A 17,953-nucleotide genomic window follows, 5' to 3' on the forward strand; every position below is an offset into this window, starting at 1 on the left:
CAAAGAGCTGCCAAGGCAGGAGAAACACTCTGTGAAGCCAAAAAACCCAACAGGGACTGGCTAGGCTGCACCACCTGAACACAAGTGTCATGAAATGCTGGTGGCAATAAAGACAAGGAATCTTCTTATTCACTGCTGTAGTGATGTTAGATGCCTCAGTTTTACCAGTGCTAAAATTAATTAACCAATATAATGTCTGTGTCTGCTGGCTGGTAGGAGTCAACACAAATCATTTCTTATTGCAATGGTTTCCAGGGTCCGTGGGGTGTGCTATAAGCAGCTTTCTTGCTAGAAACTCTGTTAATTGTGTATTAGAGAAAAAGAAAAAGGTGGTTCCGACCTGTCATGCCTCAGTGCCCTCATATCAACATACACTGTGGTGGGATCTGGTCCAGATGTTCCCTGTAAACAACAACATCAGCTAATCAGAACCTGAGGGCTGGGAGGAGAAAAGAGTTTTACCCCCCAAATAACCAAACATTCATTTCAGTGCTAATTATGCTAATCAAATGACAAGTTATATTTAAGGTATTCATCAATCAAAGCTCAGCTTTACAGAATCAGAACAAGCACTGGAAAAATACCTACCATCAGGTACTTGTCACCTTGGAGTTCAGAAAAACATCAAGCAGTCAGACTACTTAACCAACACATGTCAACAGAGGTTTTATTTGCTACAAAAGGCCAAGTAATCAGCACATGGATACATACAAAAAATGTTAAACACGTTTTGCCGTATAAAGGAAGGCGGAAATTGCTGAGGAGACACAGTTTAATGGCAGAAGCACATGGTCAGGAATGTGAAGCATGGTTTACTGAGAGTCTTCTATACATGCAACAGAGAATATACTTGAAGCTAAAGATAGTAAAGGTAGCACGCATGACATGAACCAATCTGGACTGAAGGTCTGTTAAGCAATTATTCTGATCCTTTTCAGTCTTCCACTGCATAATTTAAACCCTTGCTTTATGTCACAATATTTAGTTACTTGAAAATAGGCAGACTAATTTTAGTTTCCTTTCATGCAGAGATGATGCAGTCTTTAGGCCTTTCCACCCACAGCTTTTCTGCAGTTTTGCAGCCTGCTATGATCTGCCCTTATCCAAAACTTCAAACTCATCACCACTGAACATCATGTGAATTCTCAATGCCCCAGGCTAGGGCTCTCTTCTGTGCTGCAGACCTCATGCTACTGCTAAACACAAAGCTAGAAGAAAAACACAACTTCATTCTGGAATGCTGGCACGTTGAAAATTTCCTTTTCAGCAGAGGAATTCTCCTAAACATGGGAAACTCCAGATGCACAAACTCCTTTAGCAGTAATTTAGATGTCTACTACTTAAACCAGCAGGCAACATGAACTTCTAGTGATTTCTGTCCTATTTGAGATGCATTGTAGAGTGTAATTCTTCACATTAAGAATGTCTAGGGCTAAATTTTACATTTCTGCAATGCTGGCTGATTGTTCCACAATTTTTTGAGCACTAAAAGTTGCAACCCAAACCCACAAATATCTAATTTTTGTATCTATGGGGGAAAAGTGTTACCACTACCGATTGATACTTACTGAACAGGTACTGATCATCACCCACCACCAGAGGAGAACCAGAGGAGTAATAGAGCTGCACATGCATGTTAGCCTCTTTAGCTTGTTATACACAATACAAGGTACAATATCCTCTCTAGCTATTAACAACACGATTTTCAGTCTACTGGTAAACTCAGCAGTGTAACAGACTAGTGCTGAGTGGAGAACTTATTTGAAATATATGCAATGTTGAAAAGAAAAAAAGAAACAAAACCAAGGAAAAATTGATTATCTTTAAAAATAAAACTAAAGCTGATTTATATTTGTAAAATAATGGAAACAGTCAAGTTTGAAAATCAAAGACAATCACTATGGTATTTATTATTTTCAGCATGAATGAAATAGTTACAATGGACATCTGATATTTGATGAAACCTGCATCCAGATAAAGCTGTACTGGACTTATTTATAATTTTATAGAAGGATTTGAAAATCCCCAAATCTCCAGACTCAATTTCTAGTCTGTCCCACTGTTGGAAGCTGATAGGTGGGTATTGAGGGAACATGAAAATCCCCTACCTGCTCGGCCAGCTTCCCCAGCCTGTGAGGCTATAGCAGCAGGAATAGCAGGGATGAGGGAGAGAAGGAAAGAAGGTAACACAAGACGAAAATAATAATAAAAAATGGGAATGAAGGGTGGGAGAAACAAAAGAGGAGAATGCAAAAAGCAGGGAGTAAAATAAAAAGAAAAACAATGTCAAATACAGGAATTTTAAAAATTAACCATTATACCATTAAAGGTTAAAAAAAGTAAAAAATGAGGTGTCAACATTTTAGTAGAGCAACAGAAGAGACAGCTGTAGACTGCTAACCTTGGACAAACAGATTTAAATGGTTTTAGGACACTACAGACAATGTTGTTAGTGGAAAACACATGTCTAGCATACTGATTTTCTTGTTATTGTTGTTTTTGATTTTGAAGTCATTAAACATTATGGCCCTCCTATTTTAATGCACTTTATTCCATTGAGAATTCCAGGTCTGCCATTTTACTATTAACAGAAGTTTGTAATTGATATCCTCTGGAAATCAAAAGTAAGCTTTTTTTTCGGAAAAAAAAAATAAAATTAGTATACAACAGAGAAAGATACTTACACCTTCTTGCATACAGATTAACCTGATCCTAAAGTGAAATAAAATCAAGGCTTGGTGCACAATCTAACTACTGGAAGATCATAAATAAATGGAGTAATTTCAGAGCCCAAGAAGTCTTCATTCCTATTTGTTATGGTAAACAGTGTAATACATATAAAGAACAGTAAAATATAAAGTTGATAAAAACCTATCAGCTCTCCACCATGACTGATAACTCAGCAAAGAGACAAAAAAATCCTCAGTAGTGACTAGTCCCAAGGCACTACTATCACATGGAGTATCTAACACCAGATGGCTGCTGTGGGATTTGCCCTAGGACTTGTGAAAACAAACAGCTCTGAAAGCCCTGGCATCCCACATTCCTCTCACCAGACTTCTGAATGCCAGCAGAGTTAAAGACTGCAGGAAGCTGCCACAGCAGCACCTTAAGACAGGTCTATTTTGGATGCAAAGGAAGATGAAACATTTAACAAAAATAGGATGGATCTGCTTATTGCATTGATGCCCCAAAATGGTATTACTAATAATCCAGGCTGAGCACTGCAGTGTAACTGCAAGAAAGGAGGAGAATTACTGAAATCCAGCAGTTATATAATTCATTGTCTGTGACTATACTGCAGGTGCAAAAAGGACTTTGAGAGTACCAGAGTCTCATATGGCTTTTAACTACAGAACGGCTTGAGAAACAGCAGCTGAATTATCAGCAATGTCCTTCTGTGGCCAGTTGCAGCTGAAATACTCTGAAAAGTATTTCAAAGGAAGCAGAGTCTAAGCCAAGACCAGAATGACTGACTCAATTTGTCTGTGCACATTTATTTTGAGAGACAGAGATGGAGAGCATCTGTTATGCTGGTAACAGGGAAAAAAACAACACAACTTCTGGAGTACCTGATAGTTACTTAGGATATGCCTGGTAGTGTTCAAGAAAACCAAATGGGACATAAAGAATTTTCTGTTTGAAAATGGGTATACCCTAAGTCCACATCTCTTGGACTAAATAAATCTCTGCCCATGCACAGGCTTCCACTGGTGAACCACCCCTGGTCTGAGCAAATCTCAGCAATATGCCAGGCTTTTATTCTCTGGGAAAACACTGCAGGTCAAAACTGCCTGAAGTGGTACTTCTTGTAGTACCAGTGGTGCTGCTTGAAGTATCACCCCAGCTGGTGGTACTGCTCACAGTACCACCCCAACAAGTCACCTGTAGGGCTGGCCACATGCCAGGACTCGGTGCACGCCTGATTTCCACTCAAGTTAAAGGCCAAGCTGCATGGTCTCCCCTACTTCCCTCTCCAGAGTTAAAAACCAGGAACTAGGCTATCAGAAATCCTAAGAATTTAAAAATAACTGGGTTTTTTGGGGTTTATTTAACTGCCTAAGGATGCGGCCTCAGTGTTTACTCCGAGTCTGCTTCTGTTCCAGCGATGCTCAGAAAAGGAGTTTTTGGTGTGCACTTGGCAATGGCACCTACGCAAGCACAGCGGCTGGAGCTGTGAAAAGAACTTCATGGCATGACTCACAGCAAAGGTGGGAAAACAGAATCTGAGGGAGCTCACCCAGAGCTGTAGTACATTGCTAAGTGTGAATCATACCTCTGACACGGTGCACGGTCTCCTGTGGCACTCTTTGCAGACCTACCCTTTATTACTTTTATTATGGAAGATCCTCGGAGAGTGTGATCTATCACTAAGTAAAAAGAAATGATAACTTCATGCCCTAAACTGAGTAACAAAGATTTCTTTGCTAGACAGTGAGGAAAGGGTCCATTTCATGTAACTCCAGCCATTAAAGAAGAAAGTGAGCAGTATAAGGTAGGAAGGATCTCCTGATGGTGATGGATTCCATCCCCAGATGGGCACCTGAGATGTCTCTTGAAGTATTTCTGTAATTCCACTGACTATTGATGGATATGGGATAACTCACTTAACCTTACAGTCTCAGTTAGAAGAGATAGAAAAGAAGCAAGATGAATCCTGCTCTCCTTAGCTTGGACATATTTGTTAGTACATTTTCAGGGTTAACTAAGGAAAAATTAACAACTTCTAGAAGTTTTCCCTCAACTGAAATTGAGTAACAGGTTGAATAAAATGAAAATATTTATTCCAAGTGTTTAAATGGAAATCAGCTAAAATCCTAGAGAACCATCTGTGCTGTTGTAAGAAACTGGCTACTTTTCATATCTATTTTTCTCTCTCTCTTGAGAATGCTAAGATGCTAGTTAATGAGAATTAAGATACGCTAGATTCAATCTTTTCATCTCACTAATCCCTGGACCATTATCTGTGACTATACAGCCATAAAAGGTCAGATATTAATAGCATTTAAGTGCCTAAAGATGGAAGGAATTATTTATTTTCAAAAGCACATCTCTAGAAATCTAGTCTGCAATGACTACATCAAAGGAAACATACTAAATTTGCTCTCAGCTTGAAAGGAAATGAATACAAATGACAATGCATTAGTCTGTCAGTGATCACAACCCAGAAATTAAGATAATTTGGTAGACTAAGATTATTTTGTTACAAAGAGATTATCACAATTATTTCTTTTTCAAGGTAATCTTTAATAAAATGTTAAATTCTGCTACACACACACACACACACAGAGAGACAAACACACACAGATACACCCACATGTACATACACAACTTCCTCCTCTTCTTTTTGAAGATGTGAACTGTAAAAGCTGTCTGCAAGAATCAGGATACCTTTCCCTTTAACCATTTGAGTCTTGGATTTGTCCACAAAATTGGAAATCAAGAAGGTATCAAAGATAATATCCAAGTTGTATTAGAGGTAGCCCACAGAGAAGAAACCTGGATAAGGACCAGCAGCTGAATCCTGAGATATGTTTAGTAAGGTGATCAGTAGATACATATTTTAGAAGCACTGCAGACCAGGCTGGATCACCATTATCCCTGTGGAAGTTGGTGTTCCAGGAACCACGTGCTGATCTCATACATGACATAACTTGGAAGAAAAAAGCAAAGGCAGATGCTATTGACTCAGATAACTTGAGAAGTAGTTTTATGCAGTGTGAAGAATCCAGAAATCATAACCCATTTCTGGAACATATTGGAGACAATACTAATTGCATGAATACTGTAGATGAGGGATTCAAATTTAATTTGTTCCTCAGTTGAGAAAACAGAATAGCCCACAAGCTATTCTGGAATACCACTAGCCATACAGTTCCAGACAATTTGGAAAGAGCATTCAATCTAATTCAGTATCCAGTCCCTGGCAGTGTCTACTGCCAGATGCTTCAAAACACGTAAGTCTCTATCTTTACAGTCTCCACCAAAATGACATGTTTTGTGGTGATGCTTGCAAGTAAAACCTTTAGTAATTTTTTGAGCACTTTTAAAACTTGCCAAAAAAGCCTCAGCTCAAATGCTTGAAAAACAATTCTGCTTGGGAAGATAATGTTGCTACATATAGCCTGTCCTGAAGTGGCTTTTCTCCATTCCAGCCACACCACTCTTTAGGCAGTGTTTGGGTTTTAGTTTGTCCTGTGGACTGAGATGCCACACCTGAGTAGAACTCAACCAAGCCTGACATTAAGCTCTACAATCAGCCAAGCTGTTTAACCATCTCACTCAAGGCTCTCATTCTGTGCTGTTCCTAAATCCATAGGCACTATCATTGACAATATTCCTTCAGAGATTTAGCCACTTTTGCAGCTTGATTCAATGATTCTTTCAAGAATTTCTGCAAAGAACCATCTAAAAAGCAATCTTCAGCTAAGGAGTTAACACAATCAAAAGGCAGATATACATAGTCAAGCCATAATCCAGCCTAACTCCATGCTGATTAGGCCTTCCAGATTCTCTGAGTGTAGCCAGCTTTTCTGCATGTTTGCAGTGGGTTGACCCAGTCAGCAGCTCAGGACTCACCCAGCTCCCTGTGGGACAGGGAAAGCATAGGAAGAGCAAAAGTGAGAAAATCCACAGGTCAAGATGAAAGATGATGACAGTTTAATGAGAGAAGAAAAGAGAAAAACCCAAGTGATGCAAAAGCAATCACTCATCACCCCCCTTGAGCAGAACAATGCCCAGCCAGTGTCTGAGCAATGGCTGCTTTGGAAGACCAACCACCCTTTTTCTTTAATGCTGAGCATGACATTATGGGATATCCCAGGTCAGCTAGGAACAGCCTTCTTGGCTGTGTCCCTTCCCAGCTTCTTTCTTCTCCAGCCTGCTTGCTGGAGGGCAGTGGGTTGATGGTGCAGGGGACACAGAGAGAAATGGGGACAGCCCTGATGCTGTGCAGGACTGGTCAGCATGAGTCCAGCCTCTGGTGTGCTCCCAACACTGTTCAGTCACAAATTGAAAACAGCTGCTATGAAAAACATTAAATCCCAGCCAGAACAAGCACGATGGTACTTCCAACAGGGCACACTTTGATATTGCACCTGGCTTACTGCTCCTTTGTGTTATCCCATGATTTTATTTTTTTGTCCTGAATTAAGGAATTATAAGTGAAGCAATCACCATGAACCATCCAGAGATTGGTGCACATCTAAAATGGAGATTTTCATTAGTGGCAAGCAAACTTCTGCAGCTAAAAATTTGCCCTTGTAAGCTAAAGCATCCTTCATGTCTGGTCTCTCCAAGGACCAGAAGCCAGAGAGGTTGAGCTGTCTTTCAGAAGCAGCTCCACCACAGCTGCAGGAGGAGCTGACAGGCCCCATCCTGATCTGTTTCCAACTAAGGTATGTCATCTCTTCCCTGATTCCCCTCCTTTCTAAAACTTTTTTATCCCTGGAGAATATTTACGGTAGCAATCACAGAATGGCAAACCAAACAACTCCACCTCTGGGCAACAGAATGACTTTTAACCCTGCTCAGCTTTGCCTTGTCATATGCTTGACAGTAATAATTAAAGACACCCTAGGCTGTAGGGATCCTCTGCTGCAGTCAGATGGAAAGCAAGCAGTACTGGAGCTGTGGCACACCTCCTGTATTCATGTCCTGGTAACATTGAAAAGGGCAAGAGGCTAAAGCAGGCACAGACATACTGCTGAACCATAACCTCCATTTGTCAGTTTTTTGGATTAAAAAATATTTTTATTTACAATCAGAAAAGGAATAGCAGATTCTTATTTGCAGAGTCACTGAGAAGATTTGTTCTGACTTCCACACTGAAGCAGGTACCCAGGGGACCTTCAGGAGACATCCTTCACATAAACCAGGGTAACTGCCAGGTTTGAAATGCAGGATGGACACACAGAGTACAGGCAAGTCCTACTGAGGACATGGTGACTTTGAAGAGGTTAGGGACATGGCACATGACCAAATGGATATGGAACTTCCCAGCCAGAGCAGCTGCTAATGCAGAAGATTATTCTTTTAGTATTTAAAAGGTTATTAAATTAGAAAACATATTAAACCTGAGTAGGACACCTATGGTATTATTACAGGAATAATATGTGCAACTCTGAAACCAGATTTGAAGGACAGAAAGAGATCAAGAGTCACAAAAATGAGACAGAGATCAGGAAAGCATGTATTAAGATTCTTTATCTATTTATCAAAATTAAGATGTGTATTAGATGCATGACAAAAATGAGATTCTTATTCTAGAATAAAAAATGTCTGGATTTAATGCCAGATTAATTTAAACTAGAAATAAGGTGAAATTAAAAATGGAATATTCTAAAAAAGGCAAGTTAACTTTCATCACATGAAGTCCTCAAAGATAAAATACTATGCTCTAGATCAACCTAAAACTATTTGCTTGGTGCAGTTATCACTGGTTGAAAAACTAGATGCTATTCAAAAATTCAGACCAGATAGCTACAGTGCTCCATCACTCATTAAAATCATGACTCAGTAAAGATTCCTGGAGAATGCATGTTACATCCTGTATTATCCTGAGGACTTTTCTTCTGATTAGAGGATCAAAACAGGAGAGGTATATAAAAATAATTTTCCTTGTGTGCAGAAAATATCTATCTAGTTAAACAAGTAATGGTGGGAAATATTTTATGAACAGAAGGAATGATTTTGTAACACACTGAAGTAAACACTTGGAAAGTGTCATTTACATGACACCATTACCTACTGGCTCTGGAGTACAGAGTACACCTTCTGTCACTGTCAGGTGCTTTTCTGAATTACTGTATTCATGGGCAGAATAAATGCTATGATTGCAACATGAGAGGGATGAATTGTTGACAAAGTAACAGAAATTTGCTACCTGTGTATGCAAGAACATTAAGTACTACATGCATTTTCTTAGCATGTCTACAACCAAACAGCCAAAGGAAATACAATGAACGCTTCTTACTGAAAACCATTTCCTTAAAACAACTTGGAGCTTAAGGAGTGAAAAATCTTACCTGCAGACATATTGCCAGGTTAACTCTACAGCCAAGTGATGTGCTGACAGCCCGTGGATGGAGACCCAGGTCTTTAAATAACTTTGAAAATGACTGAGTAAGAGCTATCCGAGGTCGTTCTTCAGCCACTACTACACATGTCCGTACACGTGAAAGGTCCAGTCCCCTTGCCTAAAAAGAAATCAAAATGTAACAACCACAATGGCCACAAATGGGCAGGTTTAATGCAAAACAGAAGTTCTTAAGTGTATTATGCAGGTAATATGATTCAAAAGGAACAGAAGAACAGAGGCTAAGGTATGAGTACAGTTTCCATTTTCCCTGGAGGCCGGATGGCCAGATGACACTCTAATAGCTGAAGAAGCACATACTCCCTTGTCATCTCAACATTAGCACATAGGAAATGATGGGCATGCTAATTCTGAAGGGAGGGAATGCCATTTCCCCAAATTAATTCAGACGACAGTGAATAACAGAAAACAGGAAGCAATGTCTAGACTTGGAAAAACTGATTAGGAAATTATTAAGAGAGGATGGTAAAGGTTGGAGTCATCATAAATATCAGCATCTCAAGATAAATTTATTTAAGTAGCACATGGGAAATTCCAGATGATTTCAGGTATTTAACTGGCTACCTGGCTTTTAATTCTGGGGGGGAAAGGAAGATATACCCTCCTCTCCATACAACAAGGATCATTCAGTTAAAACAACACAGTACTTTAAAGCATGTGATTATTTACTATAGAGGTCAAAACCAAACCAGTACTTCATATAACCAGGGTATTCATAAAGCACACTGTACAATGTAATACTCCTTGAGCCTCTTGGACATTTACACCTCTGTTTTCCAACACTTGCCCATCAACACAGGCTGCAACACACATCAGAAAGCTTAGGTAAATAAAAGCCTTTCCTTGATGTTTAACAGCCCTGTGATCTGAAGAATGACTAGTATTGATACACAGCCTTTGGCAAAGAGTAACATGAGTTCTGTGGAAGCTGCCTGTGCCCTTTGATGATTTTCTCCTCCCAGCAGACACTCAGCAGAGTGTTGAAGGCTCCCAAAGCCCACCGTGCAGGCGGTGGGACGGGCAGGACAGCAGAACCACTCACCTTCAGCGACTCTGTTTGCGAACCGAGTCCCTTAGTACAGAGCTCCATGACTGAATAGGAACAAAAAGTGTCCCTCACTTTGTACTGACTCACTGCAAGAAGCCACAGGGCAGGGTTGGTCTCCAGCTCTGAGGGAGGAATCAGAATAGACTGGTGTCCTGAATAAACGCTGCAAGACACAAGATTCATTAACACACACTAAACACCCGTGTCCACAGACAAGCCATGGGGTGGGTAGGTGAATATACAGTTAATCACAGCACTGGCTGGATCATGTAAAGCCTTACAGTGCTCCATAGCTTCAGAAGTTTAACATAATGTTTAACCCCGTTTTTTTTTTTTTGCTGTTCTTCCAGAGTCTATGATGAATCATGAGGACTGCAGGCAGAATATGCTCCTAAACTACTAATTCACTCAAAATTCCAGTGGACTTTGCTCTTAGGACTGTACCAAAAAGAGCAAAATAGCTCAGTTGTTAATGGTGTGAATAAGCAGTGTAATAATATTTTAAAAAATTAAGTGTTGCTGACAAATGTGTTGGATTGAGTAATTAGCATTTTAAGAGACCTTGACTGAGAGTACTTTATTACTTAACATGGAAGCAACCAGCCTCCTGCTAAAGCAAGTAAGAGGTCTGCAATAATTTTCAAGGGAGTAAATTTGGCCCTAATTTAACATCCCTTGTAGTTTTAAATTTCTTCTGTGAAAGTTTTATGAACTTTTGAAACTCAAATATACTACATCTCTTGTATACTGGATACCCACTGAGCATAAATATTGCAAAAATACACTTATCAGGGTCCCTGAGGGAAAAATTATGTCAGAGCTAATTTCTCTGGTACCTAAGAATCTCCCCAAGGGAAAGATATTCCCAATTTGATGACTTTATTTCCCATGGGTTCTATGTTGTTCACTCATCTCACACAGGCACATTTACCATCAATTTTACAGTCCCCTCACATCTCAATTTGTGATCTGGAGATATTTCAAATCGGAATAGTGACAGCGTAAAGCCTCCAAATCATAGAAATTCTGAGATAGGACCATAAAAGCCCCCAAGATTTATGACGCATAAAAGAATTTCATTTGTGACTTGAAAACTTGAAATGCCAGCTTGGTAAAGTCAAGTCAATGTTTTCAAATCCAAGTGTCTGAGGTAAGACATGAAATGGAACTTTATTTTCAGGAATACGAGCTCTCTGTAACACTGGACATCAGGCACCTTTGCAATTCTTGCAGCACGCACAGACACACACACACACACACACACACACACACACACACACACACATTCCCTCCTTGGTGAGTGAGTGCCTTTACTTCCCCCAAACCCAGATGAGAGTGCTTTCAAAAGCAGTGCCATGTAGAGCAAGGTCTGTGCGACCTGGATGTCTCTACTTGGTACAATAAAGGCAAAAGAGGTGAACAAGTCCAGCCACAACAGCAGTTAATAATCCAAATTGTTTAGGTCTCTGCTGGAGTATGAGCCTGAGGATGTCATGGAATATGTATGAACTACAGTTCAAGCAATTTCATTTATCACAGAGGAGAAATTTTATCTTTGGCTGCTTGTCCCCATTTATGCCACTCTGGGTGATTGAGGAGCAGGGGCTCGCTGTGGAGCGATGTGTTCTGGGATGGGGCTGACACGGTGGCCACGCACAGGGCGGGCAAATGAACCATTACCCTTTCAGGGAATAGAATAAAGTATCACTGAACCTTGAGCATGTGCTGCATAAACATGTGAAAAGAGATCTTGGCAGCATTACCCACGCCTGAAAGGGGAATGCCCTGAGTTCAAGTGAAAGATCAAACCAGCCAGGCAGTAGTACTGATTTTTACTATAAATATTACCTCACTCTTTCATTCTTAGCAAATTCTATTAAGTTTTTCAGAGAAGTGAGACCAAAAGGCTGCTTAGGGCTCCACAAACAATCAAGGTGTGCAATCTGTCTGGCAAATACATAATTCTTATAAACAGGAAGCAGTAACCACTCAAGTAAAAACCTGGGATGGGCTCCAATCTGTACAAATATGGTATACAGAGATTCACCTTCAAATCCTCCCCCCTGACCCTGAACTTCTCTAATTGATGCAACCAGTAGCAGGTGAAAAAATATCTGCACAATAATAAACATGATATTTATTATTGGGTGTCAGATGTGGGAGAACTATTACTCACAACCACATTAAGATCCCTTAGGTAACACTTATTCAACTGGGCAGACACACCAAAATCAAAATCAAATCAAAAGAACAAGCTTTATCTCTGTGCTGAAAAGTGTTTGCACAAACTCCACAGTAATATTAGAGAAAAAAAGATGCATGGCTTTGGTAGGAAAACAGGAAATTGATTCCAAGTGTATATTGCCAAGAAATCATTCAAAATAGCAGAATTTACACCAAAGACAAATGTTCTCCCCCTCAGCAACACTAATGCGTGAGAATGAACTGTTTACCTGTCTTGATCAACTTATGGATAAGAAAGTGGTTTTGCTCCCACCAACAGTCCTACAGCAAAGCATGAGGATCTGGATGCAAAATAACCCATCTTCTTCAGACTGAGGGAAGCAAATACTCTTATGGTCAGGCTTGAACTAAAAAAATTACTCCAATTAGACTGAAACAAATTAAGATATTGCTAATATCTTTTCTGAGTTTTCTAATGCCTCAAAAATTCTGTGGAGTTCAGGATCAAACAGCACAGCAGAAGGAAATACCTAGCAGGAAGAAAACTTTCTATGTTGAAGAGCCTCACACGTGCTGCTCTTGACTGCAATACGCAAACCTCCAGCCAGCTGATACCATGCCTGCAAACTTCACACCCAGCACAGGCTTTGCCTACTGAGCTGTGGTTTAATAATCCATGCATATCCTCTGATTTGCTAGAGCAGTTGGTGGAGCTACAAGAAGAACTACAAAGGCATAATTGTGGGGTGAATGTGCCAGTTCCACAGCTGAAGTGGTTTATGCAGCACCTGGTCACAACGATGCCGGCCATAATTTGGCTCAGCTCCCTGAATCAATCTCTGAAACATTACAAAGAATCAGTCCAAGCCACAAAATGCTACATATCTCTGAAAATTCACAGATTTGTATTCCCCTGAGAAGCTGTCTATCACCCATGTTTTGGTAGAGAAAAAGCTGAGGGAAAAAAAACCCTTACACAGCTGGCTGAAACATTTAATATCATTCTGGTGGTTTCAAATCACTGTGAGATGTTAGAGGGTGCTTGCTCAGCAGGAATGCCAAACACCACAGAGGCCCACGTGCCTGAACAAACTGCAGTTGTGCAAGGCTGGAGGTGCTGGATGTGGGTTGATATGGTTCTAAACCTACAGAAAGTTCTGTCAATGCTGCCTCCATGTAATTCTAGGAATGGCAGAGAAGTTTGGCAGGTTCATCCAGGTATGGAATTCTAGATTTGGTAGAGTTAATCGTGAAACAGAAGCCCTGAACAAGGTGAGGCAGTTCCATCTCACCTTGAAAGATAGTTATGATGGTTAAGATGGTTAAGCTGTCAGCTTGGCTGTTCTCATACAGGAGCCAACAAAATTATGGTGAACACTGGCAGCAGGGGGATGAAAGGGATACTAGGAAAAACTTGGGAGTTTAAATATAAACTGTTGAACCTAAATTCCCCTTTCTGAGATTGCAACAATATATGATACAATGGACTAGGTGCAAGATTTTACTTATGTAAATACTGGGAAGGAATTGTATCAAGATTGTCACAAAAGTATCCACCTCCTGATGCAGGTCTTAACAACAGGAGCAGAGACAGTGCAGAGCATCCCTGCATCACCTTGTCACAATGGCTTTTGGGATGCAGATGTAGAGTGAAATGCAGGGGTGGCTGAGGTGTGAGATCACCTTTTAGAAATGCTGTCTTCCTTCAGAGGACAAAAAAGTATTCATGTGGTGGACAAAGCCTTGGACTTTGGCAGTAAGTGAAGAGCCCTGTCTGCCTGCACTAAGCAAGGGCTGCCCAAGGACAGGAACACTCCAGGTAAAAGCACCAGGATGCATTTTGGTATGACAGCACCATCTGATCACAGCACTGGCTGCGCTGTTCCGGCAGGGCAGCATACGGAGATTCCTGGAAGGACCTCTTGGCACTCAACTGTTCCACTGAGTTGGAGCTTTAGCCCATATTATGCTGAGGCAGATCAGCAGTAAAAGCTGAGGTTTTATTATAGTCCCAAACATTTCAGCAGGTCAATAAATGCTGACAATGGCAAGTGCAATTTGCAATTGCATTCTGGCAGTTACTGACCTATCACTGCCCTTGCTCCTGTGTACTTGTGACATGAGCTGCTTCCCCACTTTGAGGAGGCAGGTGCATCCTGCTGAACCCTCTAAGTGTTTGCATTTGGTTTCTGCATTTCTACAGATGATATTTGGTACTTGGTGATGAGGGACAGGTATAGGAACTGGGTGTTTGGTAGAACAAAAGTCTTCACAATCTCCTGGACCAGAGCTTGTAGGAAGGACAGTACAGGCTACAGAGGACAGTGTTTGGGAATATGTCTCTCCTAGGCTTCAAAGGACTTGGGCCAAAATTAAATCTTCAGTTCTGGAGATCCAACATGTACAAAAAACAGGGACTTCTGGAGAAAAACTAAAGGACTTCACACCACCTGCAGAGTCCAAAGAGGAAGCAGGCACACAGTGCTCTAAGAGCATGACTGCACATGGTAAGCAGATAGTCCATCGGTACCAGAGACAGCAAAAGGCCATTGCTCAGCCTTGAGCATCATTCTGGTTCCTTATCACCATCTCTCCTGCCCCAGTCATACCCCATGTATGGACATGTGTCCAGAGGTGATGGGGTAAGTCTGCCAACTCATCTCAGAACTCAGGTGACTCTGGGCTTTCAGCTGCCCTTGGACTTTCCAGGCTTGAGGCAGGTTTAACCGTACTGATTTAATGTGGAAGGAAAGCAAATTGCCTCTTCCACAAATTGCCACTGGCTACAGACTCTCCAGGAAACTGGCACACAGCAGTGCGTGGGCAGACAACACACCTTCACACTCCTCCTGTGCCAGTTATGAACTTTGCAGAATACATGACAGATGTTTATGTTCATATGCTTCTCTTCCCATGTTAGAGTTAGCTGGTTCTGATGTGGCATTTAGGCTTCTTTATGCAGTCTTGCCTTTAATTTGCTGCACGTGGGCTGGAAAATGGGTGAAATGCTCATGCCTGCCAGTTACCTTCAAGTTAGCCAAAAAAACCTGACAATAATCAGCGATTCCTAACACAATCAACTTTCCTAAAATGCAGTTCTCTTATGGGTGTTGCAATCCCTTGCTTACTTCTTGCACAGTTCCACCTGTCTGGTTGCTAAGAAACCTTGCAGTCTTTCTGTAGCACAAGCCACCTGGCAGCACCACTGTGGATTTTGGCTTCATGCTATGGAACAGAGGCAGCAGGAGCAGGACAGGAGAAAATACCTTCCATGGAGAGCCTTCCCTGGACCATTTCATAGCAGTCATGTTATTTATTGCATGGCCACTGCAGGCCAGAAAATTCAGTTCCCTGGTCCTGTCTGAGACTCACTGACTTACACTTGACAGGCTCAGTTTCTGAGAATATATATAAAGTTTATTAAAAATTATTAATGTTTAGGTAATTATTATTACCTAATTTGAATTTGAGTAAGGACAATTCTGTCTCCCAGCAATAAAGGCAGAACTGCAATTGGAGTTTGCTTAGCTGGGCTAAAGCAGGGGGAAAATTCTTATTCTATTGCATTACTCAGCAACTATCAGTTAAGTGAATCCTCACTAATGAACTGCAGAATGCTGGATTCTGCCCCACAGTGAGAAGCATTAAAACAGGGACATCTTAATTTCAGGAAGCATTTCTGAACAACAGGATTTAGAGTTCATTTTTTTTACATTTGAGGATTTCTTTTTTCCTCTTAAAGAATGTAATACATTTTAAAATGTAATACAGTGCAAGTCAGAATACTAGGATCACCTTCTCAGAGTGGATAAATGAGATTATTAAAGAGAAAAACACAAAGATAATGTATTCCTTTATTGAATCATGAGTAAGAACTCGTTAAAATTAGGAAGTTAGGGGTTTGTGAACTCACATGGGGCTGACGTCTGCTGCCACACCCAGGACTTGCTGTTCAATGACAAAGGTTCCAAGGAAACCCTGCTGGAGCATGCAGCCAGTTTAGAGGGAACAGTTCTTTTTAATGTATTGCTCTGCTTTGCAAGGTTTCTTTTCTTTATTATTTTATAACCTTTAGGCCATAAAATAATAAATTAAAAAAAAATAAAAAACTTTGCAAAACTATGCAATATATTCAAACTTACCAAAGGGCTGGCTCCATGCTCCAGCAGCTTTCCTAAGTAGCTTTGACCTCACAGAATAGGGCATTCTGGGGCACCACAGTGGAGCAGGCCAGCACAACATCTAAGCACCTACAATGGGGATAAAAGGTTAGTTTTTCTTTCAATTCCTTAGTCAATGCCTCCTTTGGTCTAGTTAATAAAGGAATTTAAATGTACTTTTAACTGCACCCAGCACAGGAGGTTGCTCTTGCTTCCTGCTGGGATCCTAAAACAAAGAGTTCCTATTTAACTCTCAAAAGCCTCTAACTTATAAAAAATTTAAGATCAAACTTCATTTCCATATGCCATTAGAAATATTAATTTAGTAAGTGGAAGTGGTGACAGACAATCATAAGTTTAGAGGAGAAGTTTCTGAGTTAGAAAACTGGGTTGAAATGTTGGGCAGGATCCAGTTATGCTGAACCTCAAAGGGTAAAATGCAAAGTCACAAAATTCTAAATTATGAGGAATAAGAGCCTTATAAACTCCAGGATGTATTTTTTCCTATCACATCGAATAATACTCATTTCTAAAATAGTAATGAAATGGAAATTAGATTTGTAAGTGGAATTAATTAGGCTGTATCTGATGCCAGCTTTCTCCAAATGACAATCGCAATTCTAGCAGCCTGAAGTTTTTCTGATTTAATAGGAACAGGGGATCAGTGGCAAAGAAGAGATTGATGTGAAGGTTCATAAGACTCGAGTGCTGCTGGCCTGATCTCAGTTCCTTCAAATCCCTTGTCTCCTTTCTCTTCTTTGAAAATGGTATATAAAATTTTCTATTCCTTCTGTAAGCTACAAATGAGCACGGACTGATTGCTTTCTCCCAGAGGCTCGCTGCCTTAATTCACTTGCCAGTCATAAACAATCTTCTCCTTCTGAAAGGCTGAGTACTATCAGTATTGGGAAGGACCTAAGGGCAGCAAATGCATATTTGTTGGAGAAATGGTTCTGGAAGGAAAAAAAATTTGCATTCAGGAGAGTCTTGGGCATCACAAATTATTCAGATTTTGGACAGGTCAACATTTATCTGTTTTATGGCTCTATCATGATGTTGCATAGAAGTTATTCCTGGATGCTCTCTGTTCCAGCACTATCCTGTACAAGGATCCATTCCTTAGCTGAACTCTCCTATGGTGCTGCACAGACCTTCCCTGGCCTAACAGTGCTGACATCAGCACATACTGGAACACTCAAGTCTTTATCAGAAATAGTCAACTGACTTTTAAAAAGCAACACTTAAAAAATTAAAATTAAAAAAGTAAACCAGAGTGATTTAATTAAAATCTCAATATTTCTGAAGGGGTTTTTTTGGGGTTTTTTTTGCAGCCTCAATAGTTTTACTTTTATGTTGGGTAAATGAAACACTGAAAACCCAAAAGTTTTTCAAAACAAAGGCAACTCTAATCCCTATGTAAAATCCAAAACAGTATTAGGCAAGTATAGCTTAAATAAAGAAAAA

The 17,953-nt window shown here is 40.4% G+C and overlaps 1 protein-coding gene across 5 annotated transcripts in view; it reads right to left on the reverse strand.

The window, feature by feature from the left end:
• DIP2C (disco interacting protein 2 homolog C) overlaps positions 1-17,953 on the reverse strand; it is a 309,807-nt gene that overhangs the window by 28,248 nt on the left and 263,606 nt on the right. For 3 of the 5 annotated variants that reach the window (XM_038160679.1, XM_038160697.1, XM_038160669.1), the window contains 4 exons: positions 10,140-10,308; positions 9,027-9,197; positions 2,109-2,138; positions 341-402 (listed from right to left, as the gene is read on the reverse strand). In XM_038160679.1, coding sequence (XP_038016607.1) covers positions 341-402; positions 2,109-2,138; positions 9,027-9,197; positions 10,140-10,308 — 432 coding nt within the window. The remainder of the gene's footprint in view (positions 1-340; positions 403-2,108; positions 2,139-9,026; positions 9,198-10,139; positions 10,309-17,953) is intronic. The other 2 variants (XM_038160689.1, XM_038160704.1) reach the window with 1 other exon arrangement.

The sequence above is a fragment of the Motacilla alba genome, chromosome 2 (genome assembly GCF_015832195.1).
Source record: "Motacilla alba alba isolate MOTALB_02 chromosome 2, Motacilla_alba_V1.0_pri, whole genome shotgun sequence".
Taxonomy (NCBI): Eukaryota; Metazoa; Chordata; class Aves; order Passeriformes; family Motacillidae; genus Motacilla; species Motacilla alba.